The sequence below is a fragment of the Eublepharis macularius genome, chromosome 13 (genome assembly GCF_028583425.1).
Source record: "Eublepharis macularius isolate TG4126 chromosome 13, MPM_Emac_v1.0, whole genome shotgun sequence".
NCBI classification, from domain to species: Eukaryota; Metazoa; Chordata; class Lepidosauria; order Squamata; family Eublepharidae; genus Eublepharis; species Eublepharis macularius.
In genome coordinates, this window is record NC_072802.1 from 44,795,955 (window position 1) to 44,813,613 (window position 17,659).

Sequence of the window (17,659 nt, forward strand, 5' to 3'; positions counted from 1 at the left end):
CATTCACTCCGCCCACACTCTCAGTCATCAACCAATGGTATCACTCACTCATCCCTCTCTTTCACCCCCACTCTTCACCTTATCACACCATGCATTTAAAGACACATGCACACATTTACCTGAAGTCATTACACCCTCTATTTGCATCTCTGCCTCTGGCCACAGCAGAAAATGCCCGGCTTCTTAGAGCAGGTGCTGGACTTGTCTGTAGGATTTGATTTAAGGAACAAAGATGCCCAGCTGCTGATGCCAGCCTGATCTCTACAGCTAGTGGCAAGAGAATGAGCTGTAAACCGCAAGCCTTAGGTGGCCCTAGCAGGCAAGTCCCTTTACCTCACCACCCTTTCCGTTCTGCATTGTGAGGATACTGCTAATCTCCCCTGCAAGATTGTTGTAAAGGACGACTATAATCATGTGCACGAAGGGCTTTGAGTACTGAAAGCGTCACATAAATGCCAGTGATTGTATTGCTTTTCAGACTGAAACCAGCACAGACAGCGCAAGCGAAGAGGCAAAGGCCGCACCTGCTCCCCTCTCCTCAGCTGACCCTTCACAGGACTGACATTCGCAACTGCTAAAGCTTTCCAAGTAGCAATACAGCAGCATAAATTAATATATTATTTTATTATCATGATTAAAACACGATGTAAGGACGAGCAACTAAAATTATCTCAATACAAAGATGCTACAATTGGCCAGGAGGGGGAGGCCGATCTTTCTGAGGACTAACAGTTCTCCCCCGGTGGCCGGGGGCGCTTCTTTCCCTCCGGAGGCTTTGACAACCAGGCTGAAGCTCATCAGGCCAAACTTCACGGTGGAAGAAGTTTCACTTGTTGGGCTTCTGCCCGTCGTACTGCTGATAAAGACATATGCCTTCTGTCGGCGATGGAGATAGGGTTGCCAGCCTCCAGGTGGGTTCTGGAAATCTGCAGGAATCAAACTGATAGAGATCAGCTCCCCTGGAGAAATGACTGCGTTGTATAGTGAATTCTATGGCATTATACCCTGCGCAGGATTCCTCCCCTCCCCAGGCTCCACCCCCAAATCTTCAGGAATTTCCCAACCTGGAGCTAGCAACCTCCTCTCAGAGGAGGCAACAACTTTACTTATCCTGTCCCAGCACCTCTTTCCCCGGCCTTTAGCAGGACTTTTCCTTAGTCCCGACTATCGAAGCCAACCGAAGGAAGGAGGGAAGAAAAAACACGTGGATCAGCGGGCGGCCCTTCTTAAAGATGGCGGCCCGGACACTAATTGTGTATTGCGGCTGCGCTCAACTCAGCACGGTTTATGCGCACGCGCGGAACAAGACAGTCTCGAAGGGGGCCGCTCGGATCACATGATGGTCTCCGCGGACGTGTGAATGGCGCCGCCCTCGACTCGCAGGTGGCTGCTCGCCCGCCAGTTGAGGTGAGCTTGCGGGCGGGGGGAGCACAGAAGGAAGGGGGCTCAGGCTGTAGGGAGGGGCTGTATGCAGGCCCCACTTGAGGGCTCCCAGCGTCACCCTGACGGCCCCGCAAGGTCTGTAGGAGGGGCCCCGAGTGTGAGGTGGTGCCTCGTCACTTCAACCCCGATTTGCACCTGTCGTGGCCCAGAACTCCCGCCCCCGCTTTCCTCTCTGAACGCCCCAAGGCACGGCCCATTATAGGGCTCCCCACAGCGCCCTCTGATAGCCAAGACCCTCATCCTTGCCGCCTCCCGTCGACACAAAGGCAGCCCACGGAACTGAAACGGGCCTCCTTCAGCCCCACTGGATCCCGGTCTGGCTGCCAGAGGAGCTGTGAATCCCCACCGACTCCCCCAGGCCTGCTATGTCCCCCTCCCCAGAGTTCTATGATAGGCCGGTGGAGCAAGATTTCTGCAGCCTGCCCTTCAGTGTTCAGTGCCGCAGACCAAGAAGAAGGACGCAAATTCCGGGAGGAAGAACGGCCCGTCAACAACTGTGAGCTAGCAGAGCCAAGTGGAGCCTCCAAAGTCAGAGACACTCTGTCTTAGAACTCTGGTTCTAAAGGGAGGAGAGAGCTGTTGTCTTTTTGTACCTTGCTGGTAAACTTCCTTGGTGGGCCACAGTAGGAAACAGGATGCTAAACCCATCTTGATCTGAACTAGCAGGGCTCACAGTTTCTCATTTCCTCAAATCCCCACTGACGGTAGACTATAGCAGCCCTATAGGGAAAAGTTGTTTCCAGATCCCTTGCCAGCCCATGTGGAGCAGATGTTCTGCCTATCTCCTTGGATCTCCCTTAGTAATCCCTTGTATCTTTGAAATGTTAGCTCACCAGCACTCTAAGATGTCTCTTTTGGGTGCTTGGCCCTGAACTTTCCAAGTTAGCAGAAACTGTGGAGATAGATCGTGGGGACAGTGTCGAAAGTAATATGGATTTCTCAGCAATCTTAAAGTTCTGGCTTTTTCAAGCTCTTGATGTGCCTGGTTGCCTCCTGCGGCTCAGGCAGTTGCTTGATTTAAATGGAATTGAACTGTCTACGTGCCATTTTCCCCACAGCCTCTTGACAGCACAAGGACTTGGCTAAGAGATATAATGAAAGAGAACCTGGAAGAAACGGATGTAAAAGCTAGAGTTTTTGTTGTTGTTGTTGCTGTTGTTTTATTGGTTTCAAAAAGAATACATACATATACACATAGACATCACATCAGGGGATATCAAGCACAACTTCATAAGAAATAAAGGCAATAATAACAACAAACTATATATTATACTCATTTTCCATCTCTACAGTTCCTTCCTCTTTATATCTTGTTTTCCTTATCCAAAACCTAGCTTTCCTATAAGCCTACCCTGCTTAATTCCTGTAAGTATTCTCTCCTATCTTCATATCCTATACTTAATTTCTTGTTCCATATTTTGCTTTAACCCATCTATGAAAGATGTATTGTCGAAGGCTTTCACGGCTGGAGAACGATGGTTGTTGTGCATTTTCCGGGCGTATAGCCGTGGTCTTGGCATTGTAGTGCCTGACGTTTCGCCAGCAGCTGTGACTGGCATCTTCAGAGGTGTAGCACCAAAAGACAGAGATCTCTCTGTGACACTGAGATCTCTGTCTTTTGGTGCTACACCTCTGAAGATGCCAGTCACAGCTGCTGGCGAAACGTCAGGAACTACAATGCCAAGGCCACGGCTATACAGCCTGGAAAATCCACAACAACCATCTATGAAAGGGTGTCCATCTTTTCTGCAGATCACCCCTACTTTCCTTTTGTTTTGTTCCTGAAGTTTTGCAACTTTGAAGTGATGTTGGCTTCCTGGCCCACGCTTAAAGCACTTCTTTCCAGTTCTGCCTTTGCATATTCAGGAGTGTATGATTCTTCTAGACACAAAGACTAATTACTGATGACAAGGAAAAAGAGGTGACAGAGAATCCAGCTGGAGGGATGTTATAAAAGCTTGCGGGGGAGGGGGCATCCTATTGGAGCTTGCTGGGTTGCTTAGTCAGTGATCGAAGGCAGCATCAGCTATTCTAGTGCAGTGGCTTCCTCCCCTTTATGCTCTTTTTCTCAGGCTGCAACTGGAATTCCTAGGGAATGGTTGGGATGCTTGTTAATGTTTAGGGAGTGGGCAGCAAGGACTTGGAGCTCTGCTCAGTAGCAAGACCCATGAGCTCCCCCAAAACAGAGGATTTCGCTTTTTGATAGATGCCCCCGTCTCACAATATCTCATTTCTTCTAATACAAGTTTCTCATTGTGCAGGTAAAGAGAAGATCCCCTCCTCACTTCCATAAATTAATGCATAACATTGAAAATAATACCTATTTTTATTTTATTCTGAAAGTGGAGTAAAGTTACAATGAATAAATGGTTTATTCAAACCTGCTTTAAAAGTACAAGCTCTTTGCTTGCAAGACTGTTCCAGGAAAGTCGGGGCTTTTGCAAGTTTCCAATGAAAGAGGATGTGAAAGAGGTATTGGTGTTAGGGGCATGTACAGTGGCCCAGAGTCTCCAGATCCTTATTTCTGCTAGTGGGGAAGAGGGTTCAAGAGTTTGGTATCATGTTCCCAGATTATAGTAAGGCTATGGAAATGCCTGGTGATAATGTTCCCCTGATTGACCGACTGGAAAGGTTCTGGCAGTGTGCCTCACCGGGGGTGGGTGGGTGGGAAGTACATTGGCTTTGGGGCACCTCATTGGCTTGAAGAAGTGGTCAGAGATTCCATACAGCTTGGTTCACAGCATTGTATTGATGTGTCAGAAGATTTGTTTGCACAGCAAGAATGATTTACTGTACTCATTATGGCAACCCAGTTATTGTGCTCACTCATACATTATGGGAAAGTGAAAATGTACAGTGTATGGGACCACTTTGGAACCCAGGGCCACAAGAGAGCTTTTGTGGTAGGTGGCTGCCTTTATCTTTCTATTTGCCAGCTCCTGTCAAGTATATCAAGGTTTCATTCGTCCAGATCAATTGACTTCAGAATCCATTCTTGAGTCTCTGAAAAGACACTGTTCGTTGCACTGTAATGACTTTTTAAATTACTACTGATTTTATATTTTTTGCGACCAATTTATTATATTGTATGCATGTTGTGAGCCGCCCTGAGCCCATTCGTGGGGAGGGCGGGGTATAAATCTAATCAAATAAATAAAATAGTAAAAATAAATAAATTTTGGTTAAGGTGGCTGAATCGAGTCCTTTGAAGAGTAGTGTGTTGAACTGTCCCTCTGATACTAGCTTCCATGCTGGAAAAGAATATCAGAATAGATCACCTCTTTTAATATAAATATACAGCAGGCTTCTCTTGATTTCTCTCATGAGAACCAGCTTCAGTGATAGTTTAAGGCTAAACTTCTCCTCTTTCTCCGTTTTCAGGTGCTGCCCTTCACCCACTTGGGTGGGAAGCATCTAGTTGCAAATATATGGAGTGTGTGTGGAGTGTTTTATCTGGAGATGCTGCCAGAGGAAAGGGTGGCAGTAGAATTCCTTGGCAGGATACCCAAATGGCAAATCTGGTTCTTGGATCTCTGTCTATCTGGCTCTCCAACAAAACAAGTTGCAAACAAGGGTGACTGTGTGCATATATCATTGAGTTAAAATGCTTGGTATGTAATGATGCAGGAGGGATAATAGGTCTGTTTCAGCCGAGGCACCTTGCTTATCACTCTGGGTGTGTGGGGTGACGTGTCTGTTTGCAGCTTGCTCATTGTGGGCTGACAGCACTGCCTGGATGGTAGTACCCAGCCAAAGGGAGGAAAGGCTTGCCATAAAATGCAGGCCAATGGAGCATGGAGCACATGCAGCTGTGCGGGTTTTTAGCACCAAGCACTGTATTGCGCTATATTCTTCTGCAATTTGAGTTGTGGCTCCTTTCAGCCCTCCCCTTTCCTATTAGCAAGTGGCTTCTGCTGCCTGCTAAAATACAGTTGCAGTTATGAGGTTTGATTAAAAATACATGGGGGAAGGAAGAGTGAAGAGGGGTTAGGTTTGTCATTTTTGGTTGACTTTAACAAAAAACCAGTATGACAGACTCGGTAGTGCCTTAGCTTAAAGTGGGGCTGGAAGAGTCCTGGGTACTGGTTTCCCAAGCTCCTAGAAACTGAAGAATGAATCTTGGTTGTTTGAACTGTGCTGTTTTCCAGCCCTGTTCAGGACTGGCTCTGAGGCAGTTGGGCAGGGTTGGAAAATGTTTTTTGTCCTCTGATGTTTGTCTCCCAAGGTCTGGAATGCAGCTGACCAAGTTAAAATCAGTGGAGAAGAACACCTGAAGCTGTTCTCCTTTGAGAACAATCCAGAGTTTCTACCTCTTAACTCTTTCTTTGCTGTTCTTTGACAAACCACATTCTCTCAGCTTTGGCATCTTGCCTGCAATATGAGAGTATGAATGCTGGCCTACCTGACAGGGTGTCAGAATAATTGCATTTGTAGAGAAGCTAGATACTTCACATTTGTCATCTCAGCTAAGTGTTGTATTTTCTTTTTGGAAAATGAAGCTGAAGCAAACCTTGGCTCGTGATTTTAGCAATGCTTGGGAAGGGGCAGGAAAAGTGTGAAGATTCAATGCCTGTGCTTGCCTAATTGGGTTTTTGTGTTTTTGCTTTATGGATTGCCTATAGGACCTTGATTTGTTGGCCTTCCCTTTCTGTATCCGGGAGAGGGAGACAGTTTGCAGTTTGATCACAGGTGATGATAAGAGCACATAATCTAACAAAATCAAACTAAATGTTGACTCTGCAACATAAATCTAGGCTGCAGTACTTGGCAGCTTGCTGTGTTTTGGACCTGGGAAATGTGGTTTAATACTGGCCCAAGTGGGCTGTTCCACTCAGCTTTGTTTTATCCATCTGCAAAACGGAAATATTATATACAGGTTTTTCTCCTAGGCAGGCTATAAATATTAAAACTATCTCATAAATCAGATCATTTCTCGGCACAATTCTTCCCAGGCTAGCAGATGTTCTTGTGAATGCCTGCTTTGGGGGCTGCAGGTGAAGTTGTAATGCCATTTCTATTGTGAGTTGGAAGTGTGTTTTTGGGTCTTGGACAGAAGAGTGTGATCTCTGCAGAAATTGCTGCCTTGGTTAATCTTGAAACTTGCTCAGGTCTCCTTCTGCTAATTCCGCATTGCCTAGAACCGCTTATCTCTTAAAGTTGGAGGCAGGCATCTTTTTCTGTACCCGGAGGAGCTGAAGAAAGAGCCTCAGATTCAGAATTAGGAGTGGAAAGTTTGCTATATACAGTTGATAGTTTTTCAGACCACTGAAGAGGGAATGATGGAGCCAGTTGTCCGTGGGTGCACATGTCCATTTCCCACTCCTGTGCCATTGTCGACATTGGACTGGCAGGTTTTTGAAGCACTGTAAAACCTGCCTGACTAGAGAGTATAATTGGAGAGGAAGAGGGCAAGGAGAGCCTCCTCATGATGTGTTCTGCTTTCTGGAAAACTTTTGTCTGTGCAGCTTCTGTTCTATTTGGGAAGCCATGCCTGGGGATGGTTCCTTGTGGAAATGCTTTGAAACTCAAAGTGCGTGTGCGTGCGTGCGTGTTCGCGCGAGACATTTTCCATGACAGAATGGGCCTCCCAGATTCTACTCTGACACTAACCACTTTCCCATGCTTGCTTGCTCTTATTTCAGTAGAATTGGTCCAGGATTTCCTAACCTCCCATTGTGACATTCCAGTTTCCAGCTCACTTCCACAGAACATGTTGCCCTACTGATGGAAGTGCCCGGAAGTAAAGCTTTAAGATGCACAGAGCCTTGACTCAGAATAAGTTTGTCCCAAATTCGGGTTTGGACCTGTGGTATTTTATCCTGGCATTTGAGCATCAGGCATGCTTCCTCGGGCTTGGTGCTAAATGCCAGATTGTGTTATTAAACTGCGGCACCTCATTTCCTGTATTTTAGCATTCCATTTAATTACAGTGGGAGGAACATAATTACTCAGAATCTTTAGATGTATGAAAGAACTCAGTGCAGCTCTCCAGAGAAACTTGGCCAAGGGGGATCTCTCCAGGCCAAGGAAGAAATTTCTGTTTGGGCTGTTGGCATCTTGTTTACAAACATTTTCCATACCAAGTCAGGAACCTCAGGTAGGAATCCAGAGACGTAAGTTCAATTTTGCAGCCAATGCTGGCAACTAGCCCAGTGGGATTCTCATACATCAAACCCCATTGTGCCACGCCAACCAAAATTATCCAGGAATCAAGGAAAGGGATGTTTAGGATAAAGGTGACAGGATGGGGAGGGGATGTGATAGAGGCTGAAAAACTCAAAAAGTTGTGTAGGGGGGAGAAGAGAGATCTTTTCCTCTCTTTGTTCTAATACTAGGTCTTTGGATAATCCAATAGAAATGACCAGCAAATTAGGAGTGGAAGTGCCCTTTCTCATACAACTCCTGTATGGAACTCACTGCTGCCAGATTTGGTGACGGCCAATAGCATAGATAGCTTTCAAAAAGGTTTATCAGACTCAAGGAGGACAGGATTATCAATGGCTAACAAATATGATATCTAAATGGAACCTTCATGTTCAGAGACAGTATATCGCTGTGAGATGCCACAAACCAAACAAATGTTACCGTAGTGTCCTGTTTGTAGATTTCCTAGAAGCATGTGGCTGGTTGCTGTTGCATATAAGATGCAGAAGTAGATTTACTCAGAGTGGTTGGCGATGGGTTTGATGAATTGTGAATCCTAAGCCCCTTTGGGTGTACAGATCTAATTAGCAGCTCCCACCTGCAGGGCTGGTACATGGTTACATTGCTTTGCAGTCAGAACATAGGAATTGCCTTGCCAAAGGTCCAGCTCTTTCCTTCCATCAGTTGCCAGCCAGCTGTCTGTGATGAAGAGAGCCACCTGTTGTTTGCCTTCTGCATCTGGAAAGCTGGACTCTCTCAGAATAGGGAGTGCCTAATTTGCATAATTTAGACAATCCCTTGAATTCAGATTTTTCTTAGTGCCATTATACCTTTGTAGGAACCATCCATATTACTTCTGTTATGCTATTAATAATATACCCAGAGCATTGTGACACTTGAACAACAGGTTTTTTTAAAATTCCAGCAAAGGCTGTTGTGAACTAGAACTTCCTTGTTTACATAAGCTCAGTGAGTCCCCACTAAGGAGATGCATATGAGGTTCTGATGAAAATGATTTGGTAATCAGCTGGGTCAAAGGGCCATGAACTACAGGACAGAAATGATAAGAGATAAAATTCAAGTGCAATGAAGAAAAATCCAGAGACCATTCACAATAGCAGCAGTTGGGAAGAATGACTTTCTTCATTTTGCTAATCTAGTTGACAGCACCTGTCAAGACTGAGGATCCTAAATCCTTAGGAGATGATATCATACTTCTTTTTTAAAGAATTTATTTTTATTAAAACAAAAGGGAAGTACAGAAAAAAAGAAGGGGAAGGGGAAGAAACAAGACAAATGTAAAGCTATGTGCTACAAGAGTTATTAAAATACAGAGTATAAAAATCATAACCTTTGTTGATATCAAGATAATAATAAAAATAACAAGACTTATTAGTATATTTTTCCACATGTACTACACATACAAAATTCTTCTTGAATTCTACTTCAGTAGCTTCATGCTGGAGTCTGGTTTTTCCAAATGTTCCGTTTTCTAGGGCTTTTATGGGGACATCAAGAGATACTGTGTTTCATCAGTGTTTTCTTAACACTTTATAATACACTGCTGGCTGCATGTGAAGATGCTGTCTGTTGAGGCATGTGTGATTCACATTGTCACATCAGTACTTTATCAACATCTTGGAGTCATTTAGCATACAGGAAGAAACTCAGAGTGATTGCACACAGCCCTGCCTTTTTGAAAAAGTAGTCAGACATTTCCAAGGAAAAGGCAGCCAGATAATTGTTTGCTTCTGGAGTGAGGCAATCGCTCAGCTTTCTCAGGGGCTTCCTGGAAATTGGTCCACATCTTTAATGTGTAATGATTTCATGTTAAACTCTTCTTACAGCCTGGATTCTATGGTTTGGGGAAGTGAGCAAGAATTTGCTGTTTCTCTTCCAGTGCACTTCCATCACTCTAGTAGCTTGTTCCAGTGTCTTATGTGAGTTAGAGCTCTCTTCATCAGATGCGTCTGAGCTCTGACTCTCACATATTTATACTGGGAGTAATATTGGTAAGCCTTGAAGGTACCACTGGACACCTGTTCTATTTTGCTACGACAGATTAACATGGCTACCTGTTTGGAATTGATATTTTATTTTGCATTTGCCTAGATCAGGGGCTCCCAACATGGTGTCTGTGGGCACCATGGTACCCTCTGACACCTTTCTTGATGCCCACCAAGTGTTTTTAGAAAGTGGGAAAGGCAAAGTGGGGCTTTATCTGAGCAGAGTGATATTCTAAAAACACAGTGGGACTTCCTTCTGACTGAACATAATAGGTCAGCATGGCTGAAATGCTTAATGCACTTAACTTCTGTTGAAGTTATTAGATCTTTCCAATGTGAATATATCTTTATAATGCAGATGGAAGTTGATAATAACATCACTACATCAAATTTTGGTAACTTTTCCAAAATCCTATATGTTCCTGTAAAAATATGGCCAGAATCTCTTACTGTGCACATCACGTCTGCAGTGAGCTTTCACTAGCCCTTCAGCACCAACTGTCATTACAAGAAATAGGGTTGATTGAAAATGTCTGGGCTCGTGAGATAAGGGCTCATCTAAAGCAGAGAAGAAGCCATGAAAAGCATTTTTCCTTCTTCTGTTTGCATAAGTGTTAAATGCCTGCAAAATGAAGACAGATATTGCCAGGGGAGTGTTTCTGAGCTAGCTCACTATGTTTGTTTACTTTGTGTGTACGCAAGAATTTTTAAAAAACAATATGTTAATTTTAAAAGGCATCCCATTAGACAGAGCTTCTGTCTGAAATGCTGAAGAGCTGCTATCAGAGTTATGCATAGCCTCATTCTCTGATGTTTTGTGGTTGGCTTTGCCTCCTATGGCAGTCATTTTGTGGTTGCACATGCCACCCTGTGTCAGAATTCTAAATGTGCTGCATGCTCAGAATAGCTGAGGACCCCTGGCCTCGGTAAATTTTTCCTCTTCATCTGAGGCTACTATTCAAACAGTTTACACATGACCGATGTAGTTCTTTTGCCTTTGCAGTGCTAATCCCATCCTCCTGTACCAAAGTGCTATTGAGGATGCCTGCTGCATAATGCTTATTTAATGCAAGCAACATCTCAGGCGTTGGCCTGGAGTGTGTTTCAGTTGTGAGGATGACCCCTCCCCCGCCAAAAAGTAATGTTGGGTCTGATGGGCTTTCCAGGAGAATTTTCCAGTGAGGAGACGGGAGAATATAGCCCTGGTGATGTCAATTCATCTTGGTGAGTGCCATATATCTTGGGGTGCAGACAGTCCCTTTATGGGGAGTTAAGGGGCTTGTGATTTGCCAAGGCTTTCCAAATGCTTGATGCTCAGAGAAAGGTTTGGAACCCAGGTCCTACCTGTCTGTTTCTTGGCTATGTTGGCGGGCGGTCATGATTCGTTTTGTTTCTGTGCCCAAGTCCAGGTGTTGTTTTCAAGTTTTCTAGATCTGAATTATCCTGGGTACCAGTTATCTCAGATGCCCTTATACTATTAAGCCTCCCTGAAATTCAAGTGGTGCCAGTGAGGCCTTGTTTCATTTCCCACCTTTTATGGAAACTGAACCAGCTTCCACAAGGAGCAGAGTCTTTTCTGTTATAGTTCCTGAACTCTGCAACATGCACTAGTGGGTGTCCCTTTTCCTCCACCCCTGTGTGTTCCACTAACAAGCAAAGCCAGTTTCTTTCCTTTGTGGTTATGTGGGGGGAGGGGGGTTCAGTGCTCCTTCTCTTGTTAAACTGCCATTCAGTTGTTTGTTTCCTTTTTAACACGAAATAATATCCAAACTTGTGTGTATTTAACAAAGTCTATTTTAAATTGTGTACGCTGCTTTGTGGTGCAGGTGCTGTATACTCCTGCTTGGTAACCAGACAAGGAGAACATCTGAGCCATGCAAAGGGGTCTTCCCTCTTGTGCTGACTTCTTACTTGGCTGTTCCTCCTTCTCCTCTGCCTCTACAGCTTCCTCATACTAACATGGGCAGCTCAGTATGGAAAATGGGCCTTGGGATTCTCTATTGCAATCCAGTCTAGCTATATCCCCAAGGTTGTTTCTGGTCATATTGGACCTTTTGGCTTTGCTTCTGGTTTCAGCTTCACTGCTGGTAACTCAGCCTCTCCTTGGGCCTTAAATTTAAAGTGGCCTTAGAGAAACATTTGTCCACAGAGCTTGAAGGATCAGCAGTATACATTTCAAAAGGCGGACATTAATGAGCCCATCATGTACTGTAGGAAGATGACCAGTGTAGAAGCTTCTGTTTTCTACAAGCTTAACCAGGCATGCAAAGTGTCATTGTTTTCCTACATCTTGTGACAGGTGCCCAGGGACCATTTAAGACAACTGCCGTATTTCCTGTTGGCTTCCGCTTTATGTTTTTTGCATTTGAAAGTTGAAGCTGTGTGTTTTGAGTCTTTTAGAGATCTGCTCTGAATCTAGTCATCTCAGAAATTGCTTTTGCAAGGTCTCTTGCCCTACGCTGTGCCATTGGTTTGCTGCAATGAGGTTCATCCAATAGACTTTCCAGCTGGGGAATTCAAAGCAGGTGTTGAAAATACTCAGGGCTCTGATGGATGAACCTGCTGGTTTGCCTCTGGATGATTTGTTCCAGGGAATGCCTGAATCTTGGAGATGAAGACACTTGGCCTGACAGGCCTTTCCAAAAAAAAAGATGCTAGTAGAGTTTAACTGGTGCAAAGAAATAGAAGACAACAACAAAAAAGGAAGAACAAGAGATCTGTTCCAAAAGATCGGAAAAATTAAAGGGAAATTCAAGCCACGGCTTAGGATGCTGAAAGATCAACACAGAAAAACAGTATCTGACCGATGGAAACAATACGAAGAATTATACAGAAGAGATGGAAGGATGACAGATACCTTTGAAGAAGAATCTTTTGATGAAGAACTAGAATTCTTAGAAAGTGAGGTAAAAGCTGCACTCAAAGCAATTGGGAGAAACAAAGCACCTGGAGTAGATAGAATACACACAGAGCTATTTCAAGATACATGGTCATAGATGCAGAGGAGTTAGCCGTGTTAGTCTGTGGTAGCAAAATCAAAAAGAGTCCAGTAGCACCTTTAAGACTAACCAATTTTATTGTAGCATAAGCTTTTGAGAATCAAGTTCTCTTCATCAGATGCCTGATACAGAGACTGGTCAAATACAGAAGAGGAGGAGAGAGAAGAGGCAATAAGGGGGAGGGTGCAATCAAAACATTCCTTTGCTAGTATATGTAAACATCTCATTTTAGTGTGTGTATCAGTTGGCTTCAAAGGAGTTTGCCCTGTTAGTTTGTAGCAGCCAAACAGCTAGACCATCCAATTCCAATGCAGTATGGGCCTTCGATAACCACAGCTCTCCCTGCCAGATGCATCTGACAAAGAGATCTGTGGTTCCCGAAAGCCCATGCCAGGTGCCACTGAGCTCCCCCAGACCCCACCTCTGTAAAGGAAATCTGTTACCTGTGGTAATGTGATAACCATTCATAGTCCCTATTCAGTCCCAGCTTGACAGAGTCAAATTTGCATATGAATTCAAATTCATATGCAATTCAAATCCAGCTGGGTGACCTTGGGCGAGTCACAGTTCTCTGGAGCTCTCTCAGCCCCACCCACCTCACAGGGTGATTGTTGTGGGGTAATAATAACACTTTGTAAACCGCTCTGAGTGGGCATTAAGTTGTCCTGAAGGACGGTATATAAATCGAATATTATTATTATTGAGTGAGTGAGTGAGTGAGTGAGTGAGTGAGTGAGTGAGTGAGTGAATGAGTGAGAGAGAGAGAGAGAGAGAGAGAGAGAGAGAGAGAGAGAGAGAGATGTTAATTAGTTGGGACAACTGTATGAGTTGTTTTTTCTTTTTAATTTTTTTTTATTGGATGGGTTCAAAAACATTCACAGAAATCATTAACATATCTAACATATCTACCCCATATCTATTTCCCCATTCTCCCCCCCCCTTTTCTAATGACTCCCAGCAGTTTTCCATACCCAACTTAATCTAAAAAGTATATCATATAGATTCTTAAAGTCTATACTGTATATCTATATTATGCATACTAATCTCTTTACTCATCTTAACTATTACACCTGCTATATTACTTATCTTAATTAAAAATATAAAAATTTTATAAGTATATAATAAATACTACCAATATACTAACTAAAAAAGATACATATATATGTGTAACATACTATTCCTTAAATACCTATTACTATAACTCCATACTAATCCAATAAAATACAATAAAATATACCCCTTTTTGACCTTAAGTTAAGTTTCTATCTCCCCTTTAATTCTCCAAAGACCAGTTTCCCCTTCATGTCCCACTTTTTCTCCACATATTTCTTGAATTTTTCCCAACTTAATGTATATTCCAATTCTTCTTGTTCTTTCAATTTCCTTGTTAATTTGTCCATTTCTGCCATATTCAAAACTTTCAAAATCCAATCTTCCATAGATGGTATCTCCTGAGTCTTCCACAACTGTGCATAACACATTCTGGCCGCCGTGATCATATAAAATACCATAACTCTGTCCATTTTATCAAAATCTTCTAGGTTCATACATAATAACAGCAATTCCGGGGTTTTATTTATATTCCTTTGTAAAATATCTGACATAACTTTTATTATATCCCCCCAGAACTGCTTAGCCTTATCACAAGACCACCACATATGATAGAATGAACCTTCATGCTGCTTACATTTCCAACATTTATCAGACATCTGGCTATTACCATTGGCCAACTTCTTCGGTGTTAAATACCATCTATACAACATTTTATATACATTTTCACGCACAGTGGTACATGCTTAAATTTTAACTACATTCTTCCACACCTTTTCCCAAGCTTCCATTGAAATTTCCCTATTACAATTTATTGCCCATTTGACCATCTGAACTTTAACAACCTCCTCCTCCGTAAACCATTTCAGTAATATCTTATATATTTTAGAAATTATTTTCTTCCCTCCCTGAAGCAAACAGTTCTCAATCTCAGAATTTTGTAATCTAAAACCATTTTTCCTTTTGTCTTTCTCATATAAGTCTTTTATCTGCATATATTGAAACCATCCATATTGGAATGGCAATTCATCATTGCCTTTAAGCAAATAATTGTTCTGCTTTATCTCAAGAATCTCTTTGTATGTCAACCAGTCTTCCCCTGCATATTCTGTTCTTGGATTTACTACTTCCGCAGGGATAATCCACATTGGTATAGACTCTTCCATATATTTCTTATATTTGTTCCATACAGCAAACAAACTTCTTCTTACGTAATGATGTAAAAACATAGTCTGCTTTTACTTTGTCATACCATAGATAAGCATGCCATCCAAATAGTTTATTATATCCCGTATGAGTTGTTTTTTCTTAACTAAAACCTCAGTATTCAGGTTTAATTGCAGTGCTGGCACTTTGAAATAAATAAGTTGGTTTTGTTTTGCAGTTTGGGCACTCGGGCTCAAAAAGGTTTGCCATTACTACCCTAGAAGCTAAAATGACAAAACTGAGTCTGTTGTACTTCTGTCACATCATGAGAAGACAAGATTCCCTGGAAAAGTTAATAAAGTTAGGAAAAGTGGAAGGCAGTAGGAAAAAAGGAAGACCTAAAATGAGATGGCTTGCCTCAGTAAAAGAAGCCATGTCCTCCAGTTTGCAGGATCTGAGCAGGTCTGTTAATGACATGACATTTTGGAGGTCTTTTATTCATAGGGTTGGCATAGGTCGGAGGTGACTTGAGGGCACAACACACACACAGGGTTTTGGCAGTGTTAGAAAAGTGACATCTGAAGAACTGTAAGGAGGGGGAAAGTCAGCCTTCCATAACTAAGGTGAAGATTGCCATGCTTCTTGTGACACTTCTCCTTCCATGTGTCCTTTGAGATGGTAACTAAGAGACAAGTTTAAAAGGCTGAATTCTCTGAACAGGAGAAAAGAGTTAACTTGCTGCTTAGTTTGGAAAAAAAAGAGAATTCTTCAGACTCTTTTGAACTCTGGTGTAGCCCAAAATAACTTGATGTTTGGAGAACCATGTCCTTTGAAAATTCAGCATCCAGAGAAGACATCTTGTTACTTCTAAGATATATATATATTTTTTTACTATTGTTAAAGTTAATGACAGAATCTCCTTTGGGCTAGCCTTGACTTTTCAGAAGAGGAAGGTGGTGTTTACTTGTTTCAGGAAGTTATTGGACTCTGGTGATTGCAACATCAGTGGGTGAAACAGCAAGTGTGTATTCTAGGATATAGTTCAGATTCAATTTAGGGAGACTTCCAGAGAAGCCGATCAATTCAAGGAAATCATGTATCTTTCTTGGAGATTTGGCACAGAACTGCTGGTGTCATCTGACTTCACTTGAACTGATCTGTAACCATCACCTTTGTCTTTGGGAAATAAGGTCTTTGGCATTAACCATTTTCCAGCACTTGGTTATAGTAGGAGGACTTTTGGAGCTGAAGTCATGGCCAGGGTGAGTCTGCCTAGGAGAGCGTACGAAGCTATCTACAGTAATGGAAATAGTGTTTTAGAACAAATCTTGTGTGAGCTTGAATAGAAACGAAAAGACAAATTTGGAGGAACGCTGAAAAAAAACCTCTCATGAAATATTTCCTCTGTGGGAATGAGTTTGCTTTTAAAGACAAGGTTTAATCAGAATGTGTAGCATGGTTTATGCAAGACGATCTACAACATTGGGTAATAATTCTTGTGTATACTGTTGACTTGTAGGATATGATACACTTACTTTTTATGTGTGGCCAATTTTGTCCACAATGTTATATACATTATTGAAGAGGTATTATGTTATAAAGTACAAGCATTCTGCTAGTTCTTTTGTGATTGAGACAGTTTCTGTACTAATTATAAACTTTTGTTTACTACACAATTTGTTTTTTATTTTCAACTAAAAGTAGTCATATTTTGTTTGGTAGAAGAGTTACCCAATCAGAAGTGCTTTCCCCAATGTGCAATAATTAATCCTCAGGCAATCAAACTGTAGAATGATAGAACTTACAGTTTATTGAGGTAGATTCCATTCACAGCACTATCTTAGAGTAGAAAGATAGAGCCCACGTCCAAAGAATTACTTTCCCTGTTACCACAGCCACATTGTGTGGCATTGAGGCTGGATGTGGGTGTGTGGATGAGGCCTTCATGGCAGGAGCTCTGAAAAATACATCTTTCCCCTTTGGAAGGCAAGAAGGGAGAATCTGCCAAAGGAAACACAGAGAGAGGAGGAGTCAGGAGGCCTTTCCGTTTTAGAGAAGCAGCTTGCTTATCAAGAGAGTAACACATACACACAGAAAGACATGCAGCACCCCCCAATGTCCAAGGCGTGCTGAGTCACCTATTCCATTACAGAGGAAGAGGGTTACACAACCATGCTGACAGCAGAGTGAAGTAATACTAGTATATGTCCCTCTCCTCCCCTTCTGCACTGAAAAAATGTACTGCTAGCAACCAAAAAATCAAAATGAGATTGAAATGTGAAAGGGCAACCCTGAAGACTGACTTCCACATCCATACATAGTAAGATCAAGATAATTCAGACTATATTATTCTCAATTCCTATGTACGGATGTGGAAGTTGGTCAGTGACAACAGCTGGCAGGAAGAAAACTGATTCATTTGAAATGTGGTGCTGAAGGAGAGTTTTGCAGATGCCACGGATGGCCAAAAAGGCAAAGAAATAGAGCAAATCAAGCCTGAATTCTCCCTAGAAGCTAAAATGAGAAAACTGAGCTATAACACACAGATATTCACACAGCAACTGTTGCAGGAGGCAGGGTTGTTGAATAGATGCATAGGAGGGGCAGGGAGGGAGAGTGGCAACCATCTCAGTTTGAGGCTCCTTTTACTCCCCCTTCCCTTGGGTGGGGATACATTGTCCTTGTGTGGGGTGCAGAATCTCTGCTGCAGATGTGTGTCCTGCAACAGAGTGCCTGTCAGGCTTCCGAGAAGAGCAACGTTCAGCGTATGCGACAAGGTTTTGTTCTTGCTCTCCCTTCTGCAGTTTGTACCCAGTGTGCCTTTGTTGTGTGTCTCTGAGGTTCCCATCACCCAAGTCCGTCCTGTGTGTG

General features: G+C 42.8%; 1 protein-coding gene across 2 annotated transcripts in view; it reads left to right on the forward strand.

Moving 5' to 3' along the window:
• Positions 1-1,309: 1,309 nt before the first annotated feature.
• CLCN5 (chloride voltage-gated channel 5) overlaps positions 1,310-17,659 on the forward strand; it is a 39,454-nt gene continuing 23,104 nt past the window's right edge. The window contains exon 1 of one of the 2 annotated variants that reach the window (XM_054996018.1): positions 1,310-1,407. Coding sequence is in view for 1 of the 2 variants with exons in the window: in XM_054996016.1 (XP_054851991.1) it covers positions 12,440-12,499 (60 nt within the window). In the remaining variant the exon portion in view is untranslated. Of the gene's footprint in view, positions 1,408-12,431; positions 12,500-17,659 lie in introns of those variants that run through there. The other variant, XM_054996016.1, reaches the window with a different exon arrangement.